The 27,645-nt window shown below is 37.0% G+C and overlaps 1 protein-coding gene across 1 annotated transcript; it reads left to right on the top strand.

Annotated features, from left to right (window-relative positions):
- The first annotated feature begins 1,229 nt into the window (after window positions 1-1,229).
- On the top strand, window positions 1,230-27,640 carry CLNK (cytokine dependent hematopoietic cell linker). Its single transcript, XM_066317264.1, has 15 exons — window positions 1,230-1,416; window positions 3,905-4,067; window positions 5,780-5,856; window positions 6,157-6,202; window positions 8,336-8,364; window positions 8,721-8,740; window positions 10,261-10,389; window positions 13,385-13,412; window positions 16,326-16,344; window positions 17,361-17,424; window positions 18,556-18,596; window positions 21,030-21,163; window positions 21,459-21,536; window positions 21,667-21,822; window positions 27,094-27,640. Exons 1-15 carry the CDS (start codon window positions 1,345-1,347, stop codon window positions 27,220-27,222), a joined length of 1,185 nt encoding a protein of 394 aa, XP_066173361.1. The 5' UTR covers window positions 1,230-1,344; the 3' UTR covers window positions 27,223-27,640.
- The last annotated feature ends 5 nt before the right edge of the window (window positions 27,641-27,645 follow it).

Below are 27,645 nucleotides of genomic sequence, written 5' to 3'. Positions count from 1 at the left end.
TTGGATAGCACTTCATCACCACAAAGGCTTGTGTCAAACAGTCCCCTTTTCACATTAAGCCATGAAATGCATGGGCAATAGCATTGACATTTACCACTGTTATTCATTTTTTATTGTTGAGGATAAAACAATCACACTTTTATGAACAGAAGTACAAAGGCTGCAAATTAAGATACTGCTTTTTTATTATTATCCTGGTATCACCTCTAACTGGGCTTTCTTCCGATAAGCACCAGTATAACTAAACAGAAAATCAGACAAGTAGCTTGCATGAATAAGTCGCCTTCCCTGTTGCTCATGAATGATCCTCCAAGCAGAGATTAAGGTACCACATATATTGAATAAATGAACATTCAATGCCATCTGCTGGGGTACATAAAAATATGCAATACCAGGTTCACAGAATGAGAGAGTGATGAATGCAAACAGGGTGTTTAGGCAGAAACTTGCTTCTTATAAAACACAGCAATAAGGGAGAGTTGTGGGATGCTGTCTGTCCTTAGTACCCTTCAGCCATGGGAAACAACCCCTGGACAAGTAGTTGTTCTGGTTTTAACTCTCTCCTTAGCATACAAGTATTTCAGTGCACAAATATCCCTTTTTTCTAAGCATTACAACATGCTTTAATTATTTGTTATTCGTTGGTCTTGATAGAAGGATTTCATGCTCTGTATTTGAAATCAGGCCATAATGGAGCCAGAGATGCGAGATTTGTGAGATTACAGGAAGCCTAAGAAAGGATTGAAACAGTCCAGAACAAGAGCAGATACTGAGCAAGGTCATACCATGGCTGTTTTGCATCAAAGAGTCACTGGATTAAATGTGTAAATCGGATTAAGTGCAGAAGTTGGCAGTCTCTGTTCACCAGCTCTTTGGCCCTGTAGCTCATTCTCTCCTGGCTATATCATGAGACAATTTCATGGGCAAACACCACCAAGAACAGTTTACAGCCTGGCAGCTGGAGTGTTCTCAGATTTGGAATTTTCTTCTGCTATGAAGAGAACAAAACACGTGTCTATTCACAGAGGGATTTCCAGACCAGGAGTCCCATAGCTCTCAAAAACTGTATCAAGGAGCAAAACTCAGGGGAGAGAGAGGAGCTCAAGCACATCCTTCTCTGGGTGTTTTTGGTGGGCGGGCTTAGACACACTCATGATTGTGAATCCCATTTCCACACAGCTACTTCCTCACACATGGTATAGGCCCACAAACTCATGGGTGGACCTGCTTCACATCCTTTTTTCAGTATCTCTAAAATACTGTAAATAAATACTCCAAAATCTGCAGTTGGCAGACTTGTATTCCTTTATATAAGTTATTAGCTCCTGTATAATTTACTATAGAATGGGACCTGCTGACAGCTTTTCTCCATTTCATACAGAAAAGAGAACTATTCCTGCTAACACCTATCATTCTGTAAGTACCATGTGTTCTTCCTAAAATTTTACTTTCCTTTCACATCCTGATGTATGTTAATATCATCTGGGCTATAATACTAACAAAAAATGCAATCCTCACTGGTTTTTAATGCAAAATAAGACAAGAGAATTGTGAAATATAGATAAGATTTTTACTTTTTTTAGTGGTATCTAGACTGGAGAAATGACTCACTCACTTGCCAATCCTCCATTTATGGGCTGAATCTAAAATACACCTTTATCATAAGATCAGGTAAAAATAACTGGAGACAAGCTGAAAAAGAATGTAAGTCATAAATCTCAAGACTAAATATGTAAGCAATACAAATGAAAGCTGAAAATCAAACAGTGCACATTTCAATGTCTACCCATTTGTATCTGAAATCTGGGTTTGAGTCTCAGTTCAGGCACACAAGAAAATAGTGTAAATACCTTTTAAATCACAGAAAGATGAAAATAAAGCAGAAATCTACATTTTATTAAGCAAGTTGAACAAATAAAAGACGACTAAAGAAGTTTGATGCAATCAATACTTGGACTGCTCTAGATTTCACAGAATGATTTGTAACAATCAGATGCTATATGGGATTACTACCAAATAGAAGGCAAAAACAGCACAGAGCAGAATGAGGAAAGAATGGTCAAGAAATTATTTACTTATGCTAAGACACTTAAAGAATTATTTAAGAAATTACTGAGATATTAAGTTATTATCTTTGGGAATTCTCCAGAGTCCTAAGTTCCCAAAATTATGGAAAAGAACAGTGGTAACTGCAATTTCTTCCAAGAAAGAAAGCAAATCTTGAGGATTTATTTGGTACCTGGAGAGATTATTAAACAAAGTCAACCTGAAAGCATCCTTTGGAAATAATAGGTCTGATTATGTAAAGAATTGTTAATGTGAGCATGAGGAACATCTCATCAGCTCCTCAAACTAAAAGTAATTTCCTTTTCAACAGAATATGACTACAATAATGAGAAAGAAAACAGTAAATGTGATATATATATATACATTTTTATTAGGCCTCTGATATTTCCCAGAAGACAGTTCCACAAGTATATGCCTGGTCTAGATGAAAATGCGTTTCATTTAGATGAAAGTGCTTGAACAACTGATTGAAAAAATACCACTTGGAGCCTAGCTGACAGTGGTCTGCTATTGAACTGGAAAGAGCTGTGCAGACATGAGCCTGAAAACCCAGGTACCTTGGAGGGGTCTGTCTAGGGTGTGGTGACATTTTTATGTACTGTCATAAAGACAAACCTCACCCTGCAATGTATTGACAAGAACACTTCTTGGTGTGTTCACACCTTCATGAGGTCTGCCTCAAGTTGCAACGAAGACATGTACAACTTGGAGTGAGCTCATAGGAAAGTAACACTGGGGATATGAGATTCAAAGTCTTCTAAGTTGGTTGACATCCAGGAAAGATTCAAAGTAGTATTTGCTCAGTGACAAGAACAAAAAAAAATATATAATTATAGGCATTAGCATAATAAAGTTTGAAATAAAGTGGACAGTAATAATTTTTTTAGTGCCCTTGGAAAGTAAAACCAATTGGTTTAATATTTAGTACTCAAGAAAAAAAGCATGAACTGAAAGGGCAGTTAACTGGTAGAAGAAGCTATCAGTTAATAGTCAGGAAGCTATTGATTCCCCATTACCAATGAGAATAAAGCAAACATCAGGGAATAAATTTGAGAATAAAATAAATTTGAAAATAAACATCAAAGAAGATCCAAGTGCATGGATGCCCCTACACTGTTGGTAACAAAATATGACTTGTAGAGGCATGGGGTAGCCTCAGCTGAGTTTCCTCAGCAGCAATGTCAGCTCTGTGCTGAACGAAGCCAGCAGTTATGTTTCAGTGAGGAAACAGTGAGGATGGAGGGTGAAGGAGCACTCCAGAATACAACCTTGAACAAAGCTATACAACTGTATAGACACATCCAGAGACATCCTGAGCCACTCAGCATCACATTTCCACAGACCCCACTGTACATACTCACTACCACATCCACTTGGACTACACATTTGTTAGCATGAATTCCCCAAAACACTGTATGTTTTTATTTTGAAGCATGACATTTGTGATGAGCTAGCTAACATATTCGTGCAAGTAACATATGTAAACAGTCAGTACAATACAAATACCACATGGATAATATTGCAATAGAAGATACAGTTTCAAATGTCTGCAATGATCATAAATTAAACACTCTCATTATATTTTCAAGAGCAGAGAGGCAAAATTCAAAGAGACATTTGAACTGTCTTCCAAATGGCTATTTCATGACTCTAAATTAAATATTTAGGTACTCAAATCGCTTCTTCAACTACTTTCCAACCCTTTAGTTTCTATCAGAAAATTTCCCAGGCACCAAAATGTCTGGTTATGGCAATCATATATTTCTACATTGATTTCCCAAATCAATCTTGAACTTAAATTTATTTGTACTATCTATATATCTCTTCTTCTATCCAGAGCAAATACTTGACAATGAAGGGCAGGAATGACTTACAGTTTTCCTCCAAGCCATCTGAGGAAGAAGAAAATTTGTATGAGACTGTAAGTTCTTCAATGCTGGAGGCCATTAATTCTTTGAGAATCCTTCCTGCCAAACCTCTACAAGAATCTGAATATGCAGGTAACATTTTCTGTCTGTGAAAACTGAGCAAAACCTAGAGTTATACACATACAAACAGTACAAACCTGGAAGTTTTAGTCCAGATTTTTTTTTTTTTTATTAAATGGTTCAACTGGAAAATAACACTGGTAGGCAGAAACATGAGAAGAGTTTAGTCTGCTTCTTCATATTCAACAGTTACCCTGATTTTCATTAGATTATGCTAAAATAATAACTACACACTGCTTTTTAATTTTAATATTACCTTTACAGGATAAATTCTATTATTCCATCCACATGGAATGTGCAAAAAACTGGCTGATGAAACCCACAGCCATTTCAGAAAATCTCAGTGCTATTTAAGCCTAGAAACCTTCAAGATGGAAAATATATTAAAAAACACACTAAACTTTCCTCCAGATGATAATGTAGTATTATTTCTAAAGGTGTTCTCTAATGCTTTAAATAACACTAATAAGCAATTACTTTGAGTGTATTTCTCAAGCATTCTTAACCTTGTAATGTAGCTGCATTAATCATCTTTTGGTTTACTTAAGCTATTCTAAGTCACATTTAATGCCTAAACATACAGAGCCAATTAATATCCCATTTATGGAAATGAAATGTCATCATAGCTGTGCATTGCTCCAACCAAATATAAACACTCTAGAGGTTTTAAATAGTTAAAAAAATGGGAAGGGAGCCCTAGATGAGAAAGATTGGAAACCATAAACCAAATAACTTGCTCCAGTTCACATCAAAGTCAGGAAAGACATTTTCAACTCATTTTTTGTAGGAGTTTTTTTTATGTCTAAACAAATAGATGGCTTTTAAAGTGAGTAAATTTATCAGTGTGTGAAAGGATCGCAATCAGTCTGAACAATCATATATTCTACATTATGTTCCAAGACTTGTCCGTTGTATTTGGAAACCTGAAGTGAATTCCAAATACAGTTTTTATCTTGGTTAGTAGTAAAAACTTTCATCTAGCAGTCAGCATCTTTTGTTGTTTACGTAAGATTATCCTGAAATAGCCAAAAGATATACGTTTTGTTTTGTGATTTCAGGTAAAACACAATAGACAAAAAAGCTGTAAAAGCTGCTTTTTGCCTGTATATTATGCCCAGTAACTATAATGGGGCAAGATGGAAGAGTGAGAAAAGGACTGAAAATATATTTCAAAAGGGTAAAATTCAGTCCTAACATTTTTTTTCATTCTTTCTAGATAAATACCAGTGCCATTGAGACATAAAATTAATGACTGAAAAATACTTATTAGTATACAACATGGGCATTTATTTTTGATGGCCAGGGATGCAGCTTTTATTGAAAGCTAAAGTAAAAATTAAAATACTACCTAGGGAATAAAATCCCTACAACCCTTGCAAAACCAGAACAACACGATGGCATTGCCAAGAGCAAAGTTTCAAATGAAAAACAAATCCAGTAATCTAACCACAGTTAAGGTCAAATGTCTGTTTTAACTGTTTACCAGCTTATGAAGGCTTTTATTTATAACCACAGTGAGGAGGTTAACCATAAAGCTATTACCAGGGTCATGCTTATATCCTCAATACAGCTGCTAAAATGGTTGCTACATTCTGGGAAGAAAAAACAAAAAGTTACAAAAATGGCAAGACCTGACCTGAAAAACACATTTTGAACGTTAAAACCCCCCCATAAACATCATATTACTGAATTACTCAGGCTTGATTTTTCTTCCTCTTTTGCAGATAAACGTTGCTTAAGGCCTTCAAGTACCACTTCCCCAACGAGTGAGAACCCATCTCAGCCCCTTCAACACTCAGCTGTAAGTAAAGATACTAAACCTGATTCACAAACAGGTTTCCCCTTTTCTGTAAAATCCCCCAAAGAGCAGTCTATTTCAAGTCTCAGCCACATCACATTCATTTGCACCAGGCGGCCCAAGCTCCCGTGAGCTGTTCCTGTTTCACTTTGCATGGATGCCTTTGCCTCTTGCTTTCACTCGTTGACTGCTGGGGCTCTAATAAGCCTTAGAAGCATCCCAGCCAGGAGCAGCACCCCTTCTACTGGGCATAGCTTCAAGCATAATGGCTAACATCACATCTTTCTTTTGGTTTATTAACAGATTCGCACATTTGATACGGAGGGGACAACAGTGCCAAATGTAAGAGGTATAATAAAAAAAAAATCTACCCATTTCTGCAAACAGAAATAGTAATTGCTACTTCCATATTTACCTTTTGTACATAAGACAGAGATTACACGTGATAGAATAGACACGGTTTTCAGAACAGCAGCTGCTTTCCAAAACAATCATCCTGCAAATTTTGCAAAACTCTTTCAACTATCTAACACCGAAGTAATTATTTAAAGGAGGAGATATATTTTATCTCAAGAGTTCCCTGTTCCTACAGGGGGAGGAAAAACTGATTTTTCAGTTTAAAAATCATATTTTCCTTTTCACTACATGGTAAGGACATAAGGGGCAGGGAAAAGCCAGTGTCTCCTGAACTCTTCAACCAAAAGACTCCAAGATCCCTGCTGTGCTTTACTTCTAAAAATGTAATTCCTTTTCACTCCCTAGACTTCTCAGGCTTTTTTCCATTATTTTGTTGTAAAACATAATCTAATAACTATTTTTAACTAGCAATCTAGGGATTTACATCCTAGGGTGACTATTTAAAAAGGTTGTCTGATAATGTTCACCAACTCAGAATATACTCATTGTGTGGTACATCACACCTAGCGTATTTTTTTCTTTCCTGCTTTACCTTTAACCCTATATTCAAAATACTTTCATTTTGAATCAAAAATGGGCTTTTAATTTTTGTTCTCTTTCTTGTGATGAAGTTGGAGACAAGAACCTAATGGAGTGTCCAAATATTAAATCCTCTGATTGACAGTTTTACTCAATTGTAAGATTGTTTTAAAAGTAGGCTTCTATACACTTTTTTATATTTAATTTACTTTGGCTGTAGCAGTACAGCATGAAGTCAGCTACTGAAGGATTAAATATCTGATTATCTTTGAAAAGAAATGCTATTTTTTATCTTACCACTTTCTAATCTTTGAACCATAAGGTAATATGGTCAAAAAGACTACAATTGCCAAGCCAAGAAAACCCTTTTGTGTTTGCTCTAACAGTTGATTTTTATAAAGTATTATAATCTGACCAGCCAGAAAAAAAAACTCAAAGAATTCCATGTAAAACAGCATTTGCTTTTTTTCCCCCTCTTATTTCACACTGTAATGCAAAATGTAGAGAAAAATAATTCCTGCAGATGATGAGAAAGTAAGCACCATACAGTTTGAAAATGAAAGGTTAGATTGATTCTTGTGAGCAAATCCCCATGTAGCCTGGAAAAAAGCTGAATTGAGATAAATTCGAGTAAGCCAGCTTCAAAATCTGCAGAAATCAGTAGGCAAGGATAGTTTTCCAGTTTATCTAAAGCTTCAAATTCCACCAGGATTTAGTAGGCTGGATTTACATGTCCACATGTGATGTGTGCTGATGTTCAGATGAACCAAAGCCAGTGCATGAAGGTAAATTAAACTTTGGTGTTTGATAATACAACTGATACAATAATTTTAGTACTTTCTGAGTGAATATTACTTATAGAGGACACTACTATTTTTAGATAATAGCTACACTATTTTTAACAGATCCTAACATTTTTTTTCTCATGCCTAGTGCTATTAAGTTGCCTTGCCACAAGATGGCATGAATAGCACAGAAGACTTTTTTCCAGCAATATTTTCTAAAAATGTTAAACATTTAAGGTATCATTATATTACTCAGAGCAATTTGTTATGGTTTAGCTGAAGGAGAGCTTGAGATCTGTTGCATGTCCTTTGCACTAGTTAGGATTTCAGCATGTAAAGCTTAGGAAAATAATTTCAATATAGCAAAAATAAAGATTAATTTTTTATTAGTAAGATGTAAAATTAAATAATCAGTCATATTTTGGCATATTTTAAAAAATAGAACTGATTTCATTGGTTTTCAGTATTTTTATATATTTCTACACAAAAATAAAAACAGACAAAGATGCATCCCTATATCAATAAGCATATATACATATGTATATACAGTCTCTGAAAAAATATTTAAATTTACAATATCTGAATAAATATCACCCTCAAGTGTTTCATTCTGAAAGCAAGAGCAGAGTTCTGGAGCTAGGAGAAGGCAAGGAATGGGGTTGGACTGCCCACAATAACAGCAATACCAGAACAAAGCTGGAACTTCATTTGCGAATTATATGGGCAGCACTCGACTAAGAATTATTTGTAATTATTTCTAGGAGGAAGAATGAAAATACATGGATATCAGGTAAGCAAAATCTCTCACCAATTAAATTTTTTACTGGTTACTTTATATAGATAAATTTCCATGTGATAGATTTCTAAAAGCAAGCTGCCATTTTGCTAGCGCTAGCTAAAGGAAAAGAGAACTCCTGCCTGCAGTCCTACATTGTCTCACTTGCATTCACATGAGGATGTCTTCTATTCCTCAGTGATTTTACAATGGCATGTTATAGCATGATGTTTTGTGCTGTAGAGCACGCAAACCCTTTGACTCTTGACAGAGGCATGTCTACTTAAATCTAAATTCTTCATATTTCTCTCTAGTAAACCGAGGTGGGGGAAAAAAGGCTTACAGAGATTTTTGTTTCCTCTCTTTTCCAGGAGCCTACACCTCCCCCACGGTAAGATCACATCAGAGATCACTTACCTGTGGTCTCCGGGGAACTCAGTGCTAATGAATGCTCACATCCATCTGTGCTGCTCATGGTAATGAGGTGACTGGAAGTGAGCCAGCATCCTTTTACTGCTGCCTCTCTTTGGACTTACAGGTTCTGATGTGGAATTAGGGAGAACAAAGCCTGAGCTCTAAGTATTCAGAGCAGGAGCTCAGGCCTGCATCTTCAAAACCAACTTGGCTGTGTCTACAGACAAGTCAAAAGACTAGAAATATTTTATCTGGTTTAACCCTGACAGAAATTGCTGGTGAAAAGGAAATATTCCACGAATTTTATTGGTGCCTTAGGCTCTGTTCACTGTGATAATGTTGACTTCATTCTCACTTAAATCTATTTGCCAGTGCTTTTTGCTACCCATCTAAGTCATGTATAGAAATCGACTGGAATATTTCCACTTACTCCCACAGAAGACAGACCAAGCTCTATTCCACAAATATATTTTTCTATGGTATGCCCACAGACAAAAAATTAATCGCTTCTTGATTTGGTCAACCTCAAAAAACAATTGCTGTAATTTTAAAAAATATCCTTTCGAAAGGTCATCTAAGAATGGCAAGTTTATTCCTCCATGATTGCTCTGATCACGAATCCTCATGATTCCTTCCACTGATTGCTCGAAAAAATATAAAGAATTTTAAAATATGATTAGCATTACATATTTAGATTTGACTCTAAAAAATAAGAAATAGCATAAAAAGGTAGTAAAATTTCACAAATTCAACACAGTAATAGAGCAGGAATAAGAACATTCTCAATCCATTCTTCTACAAAATTTCACTATTTGCTCCTATTTGTATTATGGTGGCCAGAATGGTTCTTAGTTCTCTCACTTGACTGAATTTGGGTATGTACTGTGCAAACACACAAGGCTCCCTCCCCAGGAGCCCACCACTGAAGGCAGTCCTGCCAGGCACTTTGGATGCACCTCCAGTTTTGTCCAGCCAACCTCTCCATGATACAGCTTCCAGCTGGGGCTGGGCTGTGACTGCCTGGTCTCAGAGCACAGACAGGTACTGCCCACATCCGTCAGAAAACTCCAGGCCATGTTCCCTGTGAGTTTTCTGGGATGAAGATCATTTTTTCCTCTGTGTCTGAATCTGTCATGTGTTCCCTGGCTGGACCATATAGGAAGCCATACCCACCCAGAAATATCCACACTGCAGAGCTGTACTTGGCACACACTGAGGCACACAAAAACAGTCTTTAGTGCGCAGTATTTACTGCACTGTGATGCACACAAAACAGTGCAGCAATGTCTTGGAAATGTAGAATATTATCCAATATTCTACATATTGCTATTGAAGGGCCCTGTCTGAAGAGCTCCTGGATCTGAGCTTGGCCCAGCAGAAATACATTGAAATACTCTCAGAAAAGTCTCTTATTTCTGGAACTTGCACTTAAAACACAAATCCCTGCACCTCCTTTATTCCCTAATAGCTCTTTAAGTTCTTCTTTGACTTCTCTAGGCCTCAGAAGACACCGCCAAAGCTGTATCAGCCACTTCCTCCAGAGCCAAGAATAAGCAACCAGGTCTTTCACAAGAGGAACACACTCAGCCAAGATCCCACCTTTCCAAAATCAGCAAAAGTCACAAGGTATAGTGCATTCCTCATCTTCATTCCCTGAGAATCAAAACACTCTCCCTCCTCAAACCACAAAATTTTATTTCCATCACACCTCTGCTTTTACTTAAGAAAGTTATTCTTTAGACAACTGTGAGTAATTGAGAGAAGTGGTATTTAGTGTAATGTGACTCTGGCTTTTTCTTTTTTTTAAAGAACTGACAAATCCATGATAAAGAAGTAAAGGAGTAGAAAAGTAGACAGACCGTAGACAGTAGAACTTTTTTTAAGATTTGTCCTGTTTTTCCTAAATAATATTCAGAGGTCTCACAACCACTTTTAAGTACAAAAATGCTATTAACTTAGCACAGTAAGTGAATCAAGTGATGAGGAAACACACTGACTGCACCAGAGATACAGAAACATACTCCACATCCCAAAGACATTACACTCAGCAAAAGAAATGACCCATCTGTAGGCAGAAGTCTGGCTTCAGCCCATGAGACCAATGAACCCAGGATACAAATCGCTTCTTGCCCTTTCCGTTTTGCACTCCCCAGCCACACAACGCCCATGGTCATTCAGCATCCTGACGTGGCAGTGAGGATGAGCCACCTGAAGCACAAACCACCTGTGCCCAGCTGTGTGACCCAGCACGTGCTTACGGAAGGTTATGAGTTGCTTTTTCCACACAACACATATGTGGTCAGATGAGCACGAACACACTCTGCTCACTGCCACACAAGCAGATGTGCATGTGCTCCTGCTGTCTGACCAAAATGCACATTCATAATGGGGACAGTGTTGGATAATGCTGGGAAGAGGAATGACACAGCGGTCACAGGGTATGATGCTCAAATGACTCTAGACAAAAACCTCTAACAGCCAGAAGCTGTATCAATCTTTTCCATCCTTCCTTAAATGATTTCAATTTCAGCTCATCAGGATGGAATTTTGCTTCATTTTACAGAGGTCGCTTCAAATCCCTTGAGAGGAAAATAATTCCTTACAAATCAAGGAAATAATCTTTTGCTTAAAGTTAAGTATATACTTAAAAAGCAAGCTCTAATTATGGGTTGTTGGGGTGGGGTTTTTTCCCTGAATAGTGCCTAATTTTTTTCATGGATTAGGTTCCAAAAGCTGTTGGTTGCTAAGACATTTTATTAATATGAAGTAGCTTCATATTCAGATGCAAGGCCTGACATAGAGCTGCAAAGTTCCAAATCCCACGACTGATCCCTTCCCTTGGTAGGACAGCACAGATTGAAAGCTTTGTGAGAAATGTTATAATCCATGTTGCCAGCAGATATCAGTATGCAGAGCACTTGGATTTAAAAGGTCCTATTATAAAGCCAAATTCTGTAATAGAAATACATGTCATGCCTATTGTACTAGGGGTTTTTATCACATGAGTAAGACAGAAGTGGCACAGAATAACACCACACAATATCTGGGGAAGGCACTTGACAAATTTCTCACAAGCAATTCACTCAAAATATTTCTCATCTTCAATCCAGTTACAGCTTTGTAAAAAGATGTAACATACATATGAGCTGCAGAGGAAGGAGTATGGCACTACAGCTTACAGTCCTTTTCTAGAATGTAAGCAAAGCTGTCCAATCAGATGTGATTTAGGAACGCAAGCCTTGTTTTCCAATAAAATCTGGAAGACTTATAAAATCTAACACATCATTATTTATACACTCTATAAATAGTTTCATAAAAAAAATGGGCAAGTGCAGGGGCTTGGCTTATATCTTAGAAGCTGTGGTGTGATTGAAACTTTTATATGCCCATGATATGCAGGCCATCCAAGGGCCAAGTCCCTTGGAGGTGGAGGCCAGCCCTGCAAGCACATCCTTAACGTCACAGAAATTCACCACATCCCCAAAGTCCTGAATATGGGCTTTCACACATTAAATAATGGCCCTGGAGACCAAGCTAATAAATTGAAGAAACTAACACAAAAACAACTATCCAAACCAAAACAGCTCCTCTCCTTTCTCCTAGCCTTCTTGAATAACACAGATAATTTCCAAATTTCTTGCCTCAGGCCTCCCTGCTGATTGATGTTTTCAACACAGACATGAGGAAGAGAGCCCTTGCCACTGTTGAAAAATAGCTCTCAGGGTTTCCTAAACCAGATCTTCCTTTTGTTTTCTGACTGATTTAGCAAAATATCTGTCATATTTTTTCAATCATATCTTTTTCAGAGATAGGCTAAACAGGGACTAAATCTCAGAGCCTTCCAAAAACTACTAGATGCTTATTCACACCTTATGTTGCTAAATAGCTTGAAAAATCTGGCCCTCTGTCTTTTATTAGGAGATACACACTGGTAAAAAGCATAAACTTTCATCATAGCAAAAACATCTAACAAAAGATGTCAGACTCAATACCTTGTCTTTTTTTTTTTTTTTGGTTTTTTTTTTTTTGTTTTTTTTTTTTTTTTTTTTTTGTTAGAATATTTCCTTCCCAGGAAAGAATGATACTCCTGTTGATCAGGCATATCAGGAGAAGGCAGAAAAACACCTTAATACCTAATTAATCAGGGTCATGGGGAACATTCTCCACTCATCTTTCCCTGGTTTGCACCTCCTTTCCTCTACACTTTCCATTTCAGCTCTGTGAGTGCTTAATATTTTAAATCCTTCAGTCTTCAAGGAACTTACTTCCATTTGTAGTTGACTTTACAGTGTTTAATAAGACCTTTTGGTATAAGATTAAAAGTGCTGAAGATGATACTCTTCTTTTTCTCCTCCTCCCAGTATAAATCCTTAACAAAGTTATCTTTTACCATAATGAATTCAGTGGATGCTATTCTTTTTTTAAGGAAGTCCAAGATAATTCTCTGAAAAATAATTAATGAAAAAAAATATCCAGCCTCTGAATTTCTCTAGCAGTAACAAAATTCTTCCCTTGTCAAGGGCTGTTAGTTTTCAGTGATGATGTAATCATCATCATGTACTCAAAGTGATTTTTATTTTATCATAATTAAATGTTTTGCATATTATTCTTTCTTTTCCAGACACTCATCTGTTAAGGAATCAAATAAAGTAAGTATTCATCTTTGTATGTATTAGGACCATAAAAGCCGAACACATTCCATGGCTACACAGCCTCTCTTATAATAGTATTTTAGCCTCTTTAGGTTAAAAAACCTCTAAGAGTCATATTAGCCTTGTGTCATAAAAGCGTTCATCTTTAATGTGTGTTGCAATTTCAATACTGCTACTTCCTGAATGGGGTAAGTTTCTGAATTTGTTTGCAGAAATAAAACCATAGGTAAAACAGTGCAAAGCTACCTGTCCAGCTATCCATATAAAGCATCTCATTACTGCCTGATGTGGAAGCCTGTGAAGAGGGAGCAGCAGGAGTCACCCTCCTTCAGAAAAACAGAGATTCCACATACATTTTTACAAGCAGAACACTGAAATTATAAGGTCAATAGAGGAGTGTAGTAGCATCAATGTCATATAAATTCTTCAAATATAAGATGACCCATTTCAATACGAAACCAAAATGGACAAATTTTAAATCCAGTTTTAACAGTGCCTGTTATCCCCTAGCTCCCTTTTGCCTCTCCTTCAATCCGCACTTCTTACTCATACCAATGAAATAAATCAGAGGAAATGGTTTTAGCAACAAAGGCGTTTAGTTATGACAGGTGGTTTCCTATAAAACTTAATAAAGAGATACAGTCCCTACAATCATGCAGAATGTTAAAGAATGTTTGTAAAATTTGGAAAGAGGTTATAATTTATCTCATTTTGTGCTTCTTACTGAACACTAATGTGTTCCTACTGAAATGTTTGGGTTTTTTTTCTTTTTTCTTATTGAAGAAAACAGAAGAAGGAAGCTATAGTAGTTAATCCCAACTGTTTCCTTCCACAGCAGGCTGTAGCACAAACTACAGACTTGTCTAATTTTTAAATCCATTGAGTTCCCTTTCTCTACAGTTCTGACTGGGAGGCTGCCTCAAACCTCATTCCTCTTGGTTAGAAGATTATTTAGTTTGGAAGATGGTGACAAAAACATGGTTTGATAGCAATATTTTAATCAACACTTAATGCTTTAAAAACAATGATATACTGGCAAAATACTATTAAAAAAAAAGGCACAAAAAACAAACAAACAAAAAAAAAAACAACAACAACAACCAAAAAAAAAAAAAAAAAAAAAAAAAACCACCACGAAAACGCTTCGTCTTGTCCTGGATACTGACTCATTACAAACCAAATATGAAAACACTCCCAAGAAAAATATCTTACAGCTGTAATTAGTATTTCGTATTTCTGGCTGGACACTTTACAGCTGCACAAATACTTCAGCTCTTAACAGGCTTTTAGTTTGACTACATCTAAAGCAGAAATATTGCGTGTCTTACGACGAGGAAAAGCTAAAATTTAATTTTATCACTTCCTAGTCATATAGATATGAAGGCCTAAACAGTTTCAGTGTGACCTGGAGGAGGAGAAGACAGATGTGGCCTTGTCAGGGTTTCAGACACCACAGAGCAGATCAATAGGTTTGAGATAAGGACTGCCCTTCACCACAACCCAGACAAGCTGCAGGAGAGGGTATTGAGGAGCCTTTTGGAATTGGAAAGGATAAAGGCAAAATGCTATTCAAGAATGAACCAAACCCTCTGCTCAGCTCAGAAGGACCTGGGGACCAAAGGCTGAACATGAGCCACTGGTGTATCCTTGACAGCTATAAAGGCCAACAGCACATCAAGCTGTGTCAAAAGAAGCATTGCCAAGAGATCAAGAGAAGGGACTATTCAATTTACTCATCACTCACTAGACAACATCTGGAGTTCTGCTCAAGGCTGAAGCTGACAAAGCACAGAGAGTCAGCACAGGGACATGAGGACAGCCAGGACATGCAGTACCTGCCCTGTGAAATGAGTCTGCTGGGACTGGGCTCCCTTTGCCTAGAGAGAGGACAGCCCCAGGGGACCCCAACAGCTGCCAGTCAGTGTCTGAGAGATGTTTGTCATAATGCAGAGCATGGTGCTTTACAGAGTACACAGTGCAAGTACAAGAGGCAACAATCTCAGAATGATGAAGGTTTCAATTAGAAATAGGGAAGAAAAAATACTTATGAGGGTATTGAAAGAGGTTTCCCAGAGAGGCTGTAAAATCTGCATTCTGGGAGGTTCGCAAGATCCAGCTGGTTAAAGCTCTGAGGCCCCAGGTCTCATGTCACAGTTCTCTGTGGTTTCAGCAGGAGCTTGGGCTGGGACCCACCCAGGTCTTGTCCAGCCTGAATAAGACTTTTAATTATTATGTAATAGGTATACATTATTGGGGAAGTAACTTCTAAGAAAGGCTCAAAATCCAGCATCTATAAAGAATAAACTACTTTTGTCCTTAATATTTATGTATTAAAGCCCTAGATGCATCAAATTAACAAGCAAAATAACTGGTATTACCATCATTTTGATCTGTGAATCAAAATAATACAGAAATACAGTGAAAGCTTAGGAGTCAAACTCCAGTCTTCAGAAACTTATCATTCTTAACAAAATATGCTGGATTAAGACTCTCCACACAGTGATTCTGAATGAAATATCTGCCATGACAGTAAAAATAACTGTAACAGCCAGGTAAGAAGCCTGAAAAGAAATGACTAATTTTAATCTTTGGATAGTGTCTCTCTAGTCAACTATAATCAACCTCGATTTAATGCAAGATCAAGGAAAGAAGACCATATTGTAAGTTAAACTGATGCACAACAGCCACCAAGAAATGATCTTTGCAGTAAAGCACATGTTCACTTACAACCCTAAAAAGCTGCTACCAGACTGAGATCGGTATTCAGCCCAGGTTTTTGACAAAGTCATCAGGTATGAATGATAGAATGCCTATAAATTATTTTAAAACTGGCAGTTAGTTGGGTCTGTTGGGGTAAATTCAAGTTAGAAGTCTGAAGAAAAGTATTAACTATCTTATCATTTTATATAGGCACCTGGAAGAGAGCAAGGTCAGTATTCAATAATTTGTTTTCTTTCCTTTATATTTCAAAACTAAAATATTCTACCATTAAAATTTTAACTGAAACAAGAGAGATCCCCCAGGTATACATCTGCTGAGAATAGAATTAGAGAGACCCCAACAGTTGATGATGAGCAGCAGAAAAAAGGAAACTTAACTTGGCCTTAGCTACAGCTATTTGGGGAGCCAGGGCATCACATTTGTCCTAAGCAAATGCCATAAGGTCTGGGGGAAAATAAGAGTGTTGGTGCCTAAAATACCAAGAGAAGGATAATCCAAAAGAGATTTGCACAGAGGACACCCTTCTATCAATCTTGCTGCTCTACCATTATTTGAGGGTCAGCATTTTGAAATAAAGTTTTTTAAAAGCTTTAGGCTTTTAAAGCTTAAAAAAAATTTAAAAAAATTGAAATCTGCAATGTTTTAAAAACATGTCCGTTCTTTAGATGTACATACAGCTTTGAAAAAGTGGCTTATACCACTCACTGTGTCCATGTGCACAAAGTCCAAAACATTACTCCAAAATACTTTGTAGATAGATACAGGTTACATGGCTTTCATGCTACTTACACTTTGTGTTAATGAGTTCATAATTTCCTCTGGCATTTCCTTTTGTCCATTAAGGCACCATTTCCTGATTTTCAGCAAGAAATAGAATCGACTGCATTAATAAGTTCAATGCCTATCCTGTCCTATAAAAAGGATTTATGAACTCTCCGCATACTTCTAGTTCAACATCCCACATTATTTACTATTATGTTAAGCCATATTTGGCATCAGCAAACCCTGTAATGTCCCCCACGTAACATTCAGTACTAGTCCAAATGTTTCCCACTGAAATCATTAGCTGACTCATTCCAGGCAGACTGATTACAGCCCTTTAAGGTTTTCTATTGAACTGCCTCACCCTCATGTATGAATTTACTTAATTTATTTCACAGTAGCTGCTAGATGCTGTCAGTTACAAAAGAGGAAATATTAAGTTCTTGTCCTTTTTACTAATAGTTACAAGTTTGGGGAAGAAACTTGAAGTATCTTTTCAAGCACAACAGCATCCTCCTGAAGCCAGGTAAGAGTAAAAGAATTCCATGAATGTGTACTGGGTGCTTCAAGGACTGAACATTCTAGGCTAGAAAATTATACTTCACTACGCAGTAAGAGCAAGATGATACCACTTTCTGATGCCATGCAGTGATATATTATGTCTTGCACCTTGATGTATGACAAGAACCATCTTTGGGAATTGCTTTGAAGCTATTGTAATTGCACAGCCAATTTTTATCTTTAATAGCATGCTGCTGTAATACATTTCTGCTGCTATTTCTGTGATAGGGTGTTAAATATATTGTGTAAAGAAGCTCTGCTATCTCCAGCCTCAGCATTTCCTCTCCCCCTCATTTTCTATTTTTATTTACAAAGGATACACACCTGGTTTTCCAAAGGCTGTTTATTCTTCCATAGAAATCTTACATAGTTAGACCTATTTTGTTTTCCTAAGCTAAACAAATCTTTCCTTTCCAAATGTCTGTAACCTCTTTTCTCCTGAAATATGCAACAAAACTCTAAACTATAGGAGACAGCATAGGAAGTATATGAATGATTTAACATCTTTCCTAGACAAATACAAAATCTCTCATTGTAGCATTGTTTACAATAATGGCATTATTGGATAAAATTATTGTATGGAGTAAATATGACCATGTTTGTGTCCCCTACTATTCTGTCTCTTTTTATGTTTCTGTTATGTGAAGTTATTTGGTCAATATTCCTCCTAGTGTAACACAACAAAATATTACCTGGCCACTCAGGAGCAGTCTAGAAAATCACAACAGGCAGGGAAGATCTGCTCCCTGTGTCTTCCTTCAGAGACACTGGGAACATCAGCAGAAATTCGCAGTGAACAAAAGCAAACTGCTTTACTGCACATGCAGTTAAAATTTCAAACTCTATTTATAGAGAGTAAAAAAACCATAACTCTATGCAACTTGAAAAAGTGGCTCATGAAAATAAGGAAAATGTGTCTAAAGACATTACATATAAAACTACCACCCAAAACCTGGGAAGGCCCAAAGCTGCCTTCAGTAAGAGGAAGGGGTATTTTTGGGAAGCATGGCTATGCATTGCTCTCTAAGTTGACTCTTCCACTTCCACTAAAAGAAATATTCTTCTGACATTACTTTTATTCATTGCTTTTTCCTAGCCCTCAATGTACATGGAGCTCTAAAACCATTTGCAGATCAGGTAAGAACCAGAGATTGCTTTGAAAGCCAATCTAAACATGGTAAAAATAAGAGTAAGAAACAGATTGCTATTCAGGTTGCCATGCTTGTATGTCTGCACTGAGGATTTTCAATGCACTTCCTACTATCCTTGACTACACAGCATACTTTTACTCTCCTGTAACTGCCTCTGCAAATGCCTTTTTATCAAAAAAACAAACCCCTAAGCTGTGCCAAGAACCTATGAATGCATAACTCCAAAACTTACAGTAAAAGCAAATACCACCAGGAAGAACATATGGACTGCATTATTTGTTCAGATCAAGTAGGATTCAAATTAACTTTGGTCACTGCCAAGGTAACCAAGCCCACCTCCCCCCAGCTTTACTCCACAGGCCCCAGCTCCCAAATTCTGGTGGGCTCCCTCCATTTCCTTCTTGTGCTGGCGTGCAATTCCACACACTCTCCTCTGAACACCTACTAAAAATCCTTCTCTACATAATCTGTAAAGCTCATCTAGGTATCTGCTGCTGCCACTTCAGACACTTCCTACCATCCCTACCAGGGTTTTTGCTCCTTCAGGCTCTCTGGGACAGCAGAGTATCCTTTTCCCACTGTCAATTCCTTGCCCTCATGGAGCAAAAGGAAGAGAAAAAATAAGTAGCCTTCCCTCTGCTACCCTACAATTGCCTTTAAAATCTATATTTGGCTTAAAAAAATACTTAAAGAACAAATATTAATTTTATTTAATCTAATTTTTGACAAGCTGTTTTTAACTCCATCTCAGCCCCAGTTGGTATATAAGCATTGCAAGAGAATTTTATCCTTCATGTCCCACACCTGAAAAAAAATCTGCAAAAGATACAGAGCACAGGTCACAAAGCAACGATGGTACTAGCAGTGGGGTCTCTTAAAAAAAAAAAATAAACACATTCTGGGGATATGCATTGCACTAAACTATCCCCACTAACTATGGGGATACACATTGCACTAAAAATGCAATGCCAACAAAAATGCTGAAATTATGATCCAATAGGCTGAACAGTAAAAAAAAATCCACATTTTGACAAGTCAAAATGATTGCAGAAACAAAAGGTTGATGTCTGGTGCCAGGCCCTTTGAACAGACTGACTACCTGCTAAAGAGCATGGCTCTTTGTCTACTGCTATCAGTGGATCTTGTTTAAAAAAAAAATAATGCAGTTATAAATCAGAACATGGTATATACATGAATGGAACAGTGAAATGCAGTGAAAACCACTTCCCCTCTTTAAATAAAGTCCTCCTAGTAAAATTTAGTATTGTCATAGGCTTCATAACTGGCACAACAATAATAAACTGATAAAGCATGAACAGAAAAAGCACAATGAAACACCACCCTGACAAACACAGTCTCTGGTGACAGTAACCAGAAGGAAAAGATGGAAGCCATTGATAATCACATTTTTCTCATTTGTTTTTAAAATGGACACTGGATCATTTGTCCCACCAGCACTGCATGAAACACAGAAAACTGTTTTCTGTTATACAGCAGGACATGGTGGTTTTATCTTCAATTAACAATTTTTCCCCATGCCACATATCTGAAAAATACATTCAATCTTTACATTGAAATGAAGCTCTTACTTTTCTCAGGCTGCTTCTGCTGCATCCTCAGAGTCAGCCTGAGCCTCTAATATTACATGACTTCTTGTACTCTGACCCAACCCCTGCACTTCCTTACCTCCACAGAGACCTGGGTATCTGGGTCTAACTAGTAAAGGGCAGCCCTAAACCTACAGAGAGCAAACCACATTTGCTTTGGGAGAAGGATTTCAGCTATTCCATGCCCCTGCACCAGCAGCACTGAATGGAGCAGGCACACACAGCCAAAGACCAACACGTTCTCCTTAATGCCAAAGCAACCTCACCCCTTGGTCCTGAATTTGTTAATTGAAACAAGTCACAGAGCAGATTGAAATTCATCAGCGTGGCAGAACTTCTGAATCATTTGAGGTTTCAACAGCTTGTTAGAAACAATGCTAGCTGGCAATGGAATAATGAGGGGCTTTAATACGATCCAATGTAACAGCAACTGGGATCCAACACAAGTAAAAGGGACTCAAAAGGTGAAAGCAGATGAACAGAATGAACCATTATCCTTGTCCCATATTTAGTATTTTATTTGTTTTTTTTAAGTTTATTATTTTGATATTTGTACAATAGCCTGTCAGACTGAAGTCAATTAAAAACCATCAGGAAACTAATGTGTTAAATCTCTGGGGGCATTAATCTGAAATCACTGATGCTGCATTAGCACAAGACCACTCATAACTGACAGCTCTGATATTCAAAGTTTAATATCATAAGACTCTAAATTAAAAGTACTATTCTCAAAATTACTAAGTAAAACATAGTGTAAAATTAAATTATATTTTAAGAATGCAACTCTTTTCCTTCTGAATTTACTTTCACAGGTTCCACATTAAGTGCATATAATTCAACAGTGAAGAAGACACCACCTCCTGCATCATATGCACCATGGAAAAATAAATCAAAACATTTGCTTGTAGAACAGGAAATGCACTCTCTTACTCAACACATTGAAAAGGTAAAGACCAGCTTTGCTACATAAAAATTCAAGATTTTAAAAAACAGGATTAATACTATATGGCACCACCCCTGAAAGCTATGGTATTCAGCACCCTTGAAAAAGTCCAATATGAGTTCTTGAAACCATGGATAAGAATTTAAATGTCTAACTTGATTAACACTTCTCAATATAGATGCATTACCATTATATACTGTGCTGAATGTGCTTTAAATGCAGATTAGGCACAATCTGGTTTTGCTTCTGCCAGTTGTTGTTAATTTTGATACACTGATTATGGTATCTTAAAATTAAGGATTTAAACAAATATGAATGGTACGTTGGAGAATATGATCGCCACAAAGCAGAGAAGATACTGTTACAGAAAAACATTGTAAGTACCATTTTTCTCAAAACCTGGGATGTAAACTCTTGGGGAAAATTTCTGTCAGCTGTCCACAATGGCTTACAAGTTTTGTTGTGAACTAACCATACAATCCATAACTTAAATCTGTATCATATAGGATGAGACATTCTTGGTTAGAGATTGCTCAAAGAAATCAAAGGCTGAACCATACGTTTTGGTTGTTTATTATGGAAGAAGAGTATACAACATTAAAGTACGTTTTCTGGAGGAAAGCCAACAATATGCATTGGGAACAGGGCTCAGAGGAGAGAATGTAAGTAAAATCCCATCTGCTGTTATGCCTATAGCTTTTATGTTGGACTCCACAAGTTCTTAATACCAAATATTAGATACAAACTCTCCCACATAACCAACTTGCTGTTTCATTAAAGTTTCTTTTACAATACTCTCCTTTTAAGTAAGTCTCAAGTTTCAAGCAGCTTCAACATAATAATTTAAAACCAAATTTTGCATACCATGCTCAAATTCAGATTTAAATCAATGTAAAAATTTCCTAAGTACTTACAATACTTCTATCTACTGTAAGTAACACCTGCCAAGTAAAAAGGAAAGAGGAGTTCTACATTTTCTGGTATACATATTATTTTAGCGTATTTTTAAACTTGTGATAACTTAAGCAGGCATTTTCAAATATATACAGTTCCACGTATCTGACAGAAGGCCCTCGTGCTATGAAGCAATAGGACAACAGTTGTCATGGATATTCAGAAGCAATTAAATCATGTGGGTCCCCAGCAATCAGTCTTTCAGATATGGTTTAAATTTAAATTAGAAAATCCCTTTAGACGAGCAATGCTTCTTTACATAATTAAATTCAATTATAGTCATGATAAGAGTTTAATTCCTATTCTACATACATGGTTAAATAATGAACACTGTATCTGCAAGTCTTTCACACAAGAAAAAATAAAACATTAAAACTGAAAGTTAATTCTATAAAAATGTGATCCTTGCAAAACAAAACAAACAAAGAAACAAAATAAGAAAAATGCAACATAAAACTTGAAGAATGCTCAGCTGCAGAGCAAAAAAGCAAAGCAATAACCTCCTATGGGTTATTAGCTATGTAAATCACTGACACAAATCCAACTCAGGTGAAGCAGCAAAGTCTGTAGCTGAATTTTCAATTATATCCAATACTTTTCAGAACTTACCTTTTGTACAGACTTAAAAAAGCCTGAAATCACAAATGACCCAAGCTGACTTAAGGCATTTGATGGGTGCAAAATTTCTATCAGAACTTTTATTAAAAAACATGGGATAGGATTCATGAGCTTTCGTAAGAGGAACAAGATTTACTGGCAAGTTGTTCTTCAAGGACATTGGTTTAACGATAAAGGGGGGAAATTCCTCCATTATGCAAGCACAGTGAAACAGTTTGGAAGTTGAGTGGTTGTACAGATCAAGAACTGTACTACAGGTACCATCATCCTGGTGCTGCTATAATGACCATCAGTCTTCTGTAAAGCACTGGCTGCATTTCTGAGCTGAAACTCCCAGACGATTTCCTGGAATTTTAGTATGACTTAGGAGAAAGCAAGTTTTGTTTTCAATGGTTCTGACATTTTTTAGTCTTCCTCTAATGGCTCTAATACAAATAGGCACAGAACAGAAACAATGACAGAAATAAGGCACGCTACAGCATAATGTAGTATATGTGTACTCTCACTAGAGAATAAAGGCATAGAACTAAATTTTCATTAAGCTAACAGCTTTAACAATTAAGGTAACTGGAAAATTACTTCAACAGTACACGAACAATTTTTACTGAACTAAAAGGAAGGAGAACACAATCCCTCCCATCTCAGGAAATACCAAAATATATGACTTTGTTGTTTGTTCCAACTCCTGCACAGACAGTACGTATCTTAAACAGTGTGTCTGGACTGACAAGTCAAATTGCAAAGTACAACTCCAAAATAAGGATTCCAAGCATCTAGTTAACAACACACAGTGCATCCAAGACTTGGCTCTACCAGGCCAAATCTGTAATCATGACTGCCTACCTTATCATATGACTTCTGCTTTGAGGATTCTTTCTCTTTAATTCAAATCTTCCCATAGATCAATCACAACAGAAAAAAAGCCAGAATTGCTTTGCTGGTCAACTAAGCATTGTACCAGGGAATCACAAACATGACAATCTTCCACTCCTAGGTACTACTCTCAGTAGTAGACATGAAAATAGAACTGGGCACAAAGCACATACGGAGTAATGAACAATCAGTGGCACCAGCATTGCTCAGAAAAAGCTTCCTCCATCTCAGGCAGTCTCAAAGGGTTCCCCAAAAAAGCTCTTTCTTGAAACCTGTCACCTCAATTTTTGCAGCTCATCAAGGTTTTTTCCAAAAAAAGGTGAAAACACTTTGTGAGGCTGTGAATCACAGCAAATTGCTGCCTGTAATTTTTTAGTACCCCTTAAAATGCTTTCCAGAGCACTCTGCTTTGTCCCTCTGCAGGGGATACCCTTGTTACACTACATTTGCAGTGCAGCCAGACCTAGCTGCTCGGTCTAGATTAGCTGAATATTTCCTCTTCACCAGCCAAAGAGAAAGAAACCAAAATGCCAACAAGTATGTGCAGACCTATTACATTTTTCCCCAATTGGTGATTTTATTCAGAGGTTTGGTCTTAACAGATTTTCTGCAGTGTGTTTTCACTTTTGAATTAGTCTATTTTCATCCATTAAAAACACATTTTTTCCTTATACATAAATACAATTTTTCAAAGTTTTCCCTGTCTTATTGCAACTTTTGATTTTTACTACACAGCCTACAAGCTAACATATTGTATCATCAAATAAGACTCTAAATTAATGGTTATTTTTTAAATATATTTCATTTAACTCTCATGAGTGCTTTTATCCTTAATTCCCATGCAGCCCTATAAGGCCAAAAGGTGGGGAAAAGGGGTGGATCATCAGATTTTTATGGTAAAAGTAACTGAAGTTCCATGCAGCTAAATTAGTATCAATAATATTGATAAAAACTCTAATATAATAAATAGAAAGGTAAAAAAAAACTAAATCTCTCTCTTAGAGGAGGTACTTCTTTTGCTAGCTATTTAGCCACAGATGTTCACACCTACATACATATTTAATATACTATGAGCTTTCTAAAGGCCAAATTAAATAAAGCTATAAAGATCAGAACCCAAAATGATACAGACATGGAATTTAGGAACTTACATTCAAAACTGCTACAGAGCACCGTTTACTTGGCTGTTGCCTCCCTCTACTCCCACACAATCTCACTATTAAAGATCTCTGTAACTGGCTTTTTATGTGTGCATAGTTCTTTTGAAAATGAAGAAATACAAACTTTGCTCATATTTAAAGCTGATCATGACAAGAAATTTACATATTTTTCTTATCTTCTTTTGAAAACCAGATCTGCCACATGCAAAATGTGTGGTTTTAGCATGTCTGTACCACCAATCTCAACTCCAAACGCAGTGAAAAATGCATAAAAATAAAAGCCAGGAGTAGGCTTCACTTCAACTTGGGGCTTGCTTTATAAAGTTTAGAGCAGAGGGTAATGTGTATCTCTGGATCTCCCTGTTCCACAGATACTTTCTCCATCCTCACCACTGCATCTGCAGCTACCTTTCTCCTTCAAACTATCAGCCACAGCAGTCACACCGTTTCATTGGACTCATTTCCATGTGAGCCAAATGGGTTAGATCCACCTACCTCCAGCAGCCACCGAACTGGCCTGCCTTGTCCAAGCAGATTAGGGAGCACTTCCACAGTGCCTCCCACTGACAGTGATACGTCAACAGTTACTGCCAGGAAAGAAGGCACAGCAGACAGCCAGTACCCTCAACTGAGAGAGGTCTACAAGATAAGCACCTTGTCCACAGCTTATATAACAGCTCAGGGATGAATGATCTCATTCAGGATGTACAACATAGCCCAGAGTTACACCACCTTCCCAACACAATTCAGAACAACACCTTTCACAAGCAACCCTCCAGACCCTATTCCCATCTCCCCAGAACAGTCTGGAGACCTGCAGAAAGGAAATTCCTACAACAGCAGAGATGGGCTGAGTCTCTTCATGGAGTGAAGGAAAACAAATCAAATACTGCATTTTCTTCATCTTTATGTCTTCAGGTGTCTTTATGCCTAACAAAATGTGGAGTTCCATTAAAAGAGCCAAGGACATAAAATTCTGAGACATTTTTCACCCCTTACCAAAGAGCTACAAAAATCAACAATGTGGCATTAACCTAGTGAAGCCTAATAAATTTCCAAAGCAGATGAACAATTATAGTAGACTTTTTGACTTTCCAACCAACAGAAAACATTCAAAACCAGGAAAAGAACCAGTGCTGAAGAGTTAATTTAGAATAAAAAAAGTAAGGATTACTTTCATAAGGCATGAAATACAGACCACAGTTTTGCCTCAGTTTTCAGTAGCAACAGTGACTTTGAATGTAAGTAAAGACAAAAAAGCAAAGTAAAACAAATGCATATGAGTGAAAATTATCAAAACAGAACTTTAAAAAAATTACCATACTGGCTTTGAGATCAAATAATTTTTATCTTAATACAGGAACAGTTTCACCAAATCACATCCTTAATCAGATTCTGTTGTTATAAAATAGGTGTGAATCAGGTGGAGTGAGAGACACTACCATGAGACACCACCATGTACACACTACCATGTGTACAATGAAGAGCCATGCTTGCAGTAAATGTTATATAAATAGGGGATAAGTATTAGTGTTGAACTAAGTTTTCATAACTGTGTGCAGTGCTGGTGGTTTAATAGCAATAAATACAAAGACTAGCTCAAGAGGAAAACCCTCATATGATAAGAGCTTTTTGGTGTGACGAGAGCTTAGAAGGTACACACAGGGAAGACAACTATATTTAAACTGAAGGACCGCTAATTATTGGAATAGGATTCTTCCACCAGAGCAGATAAGAATAAACACCTTGGGTAGCTTTCTGTTGCTGTTTGATCAGGTCAACAACCTTGAACCATACTTTCATCACTTTAGGAGCTGCTTGGAGAATGTCATTTTTTGGGGGCGTAAGAGAACAAGATGCTTCTTGTTCCATACTTCAAAGGCATTCTATAGCAACTGTCTCAAAAAACTGAATGGGAAAACAAAGCACACATTTTGTAAGGTACATTGAAACCTGCAATGTAAAATATCATGTAATGCTAATTAAGTGTAACTTGTGGCAGAAAAAAGCTACTAACAATTTATAGTTGCTTCATCATTTCAAGATCTATCATTGCATCTGGCATAACAACCTTTTATAGATGAAACTGCATTATCAGGGCTTAGACATGCTCCCTTTTTGCCCTAAGGATCTGGTTGCTTTGTCCTGTGCACGTCAGAGACACAGAAATATTAGGATCAAAATATGGTGCCTTTTCTTTTAGAACTGCTTTCCCTTATCATGATTCCATGCAAAAAGTTACACATTTTAATTGTCTTTTGTAAGTCTTAATGTTTATAGATTAAGCCTTCATTTTCTTCACTGATTACTATCTTTCCTCCCACCTAGAAATTTAATTCTGTGGAAGAGATCATTGACTTCTACAAATCCGTTCCCATAACACTCATTGACGGAAAGGATCAGTCAGGAAACCACAGAGAACAATGCTACCTCACACATCCATTCAAGTCATGCTGACGTTTTCTGCCTTATTGTCACTGATTCATCTGTACAGATATAAATAGCACACACATTTAAACATCTCAAGAATCAGATTTCGCCTTCTGAGCAAGGAACTCTCCATAATATAATGAAGCATTCTACAGAGCTACTCTGTTTTTTGACTGTTGTATTTTCACTTTGAGGATACAAGAATATGTCAATGGATTAATTCACAGGAACGTGTTGAGACTGATTTCTGATATCATGACAATGACTGATCAGTTTGTTTACCTTGCACTCCACCTTCCAACTTCTAAGATGAAAATCAAACTCACCCTTGCTTACCTAAATGTCACTGAAATTCCACTAAGTAGCAAAAACTAATAAAGTATACCAGTCATTAAATAAATATTCTTGCTTTTAAAAATACAAATGAAACACTGTGTGTCGGAGTTCTCA

Source organism: Sylvia atricapilla, chromosome 4 (assembly GCF_009819655.1).
Source record: "Sylvia atricapilla isolate bSylAtr1 chromosome 4, bSylAtr1.pri, whole genome shotgun sequence".
NCBI lineage: Eukaryota > Metazoa > Chordata > Aves > Passeriformes > Sylviidae > Sylvia > Sylvia atricapilla.
The sequence above is the reverse complement of the archived record's forward strand: the minus strand, read 5'-3'. Positions and strand labels throughout refer to the sequence as shown.

Bases quoted from the DNA above. Each gene is read 5' to 3' on its own strand.
- CLNK (XM_066317264.1), top strand. From the start codon at position 1,345: ATGGGACCTGCTGACAGCTTTTCTCCATTTCATACAGAAAAGAGAACT. The intron at 10,390-13,384 runs GTATAGTGCATT...TTTCTTTTCCAG, and splicing joins AAATCAGCAAAAGTCACAAG to ACACTCATCTGTTAAGGAAT. The intron at 21,164-21,458 runs GTAAAGACCAGC...CTTAAAATTAAG, and splicing joins TTACTCAACACATTGAAAAG to GATTTAAACAAATATGAATG.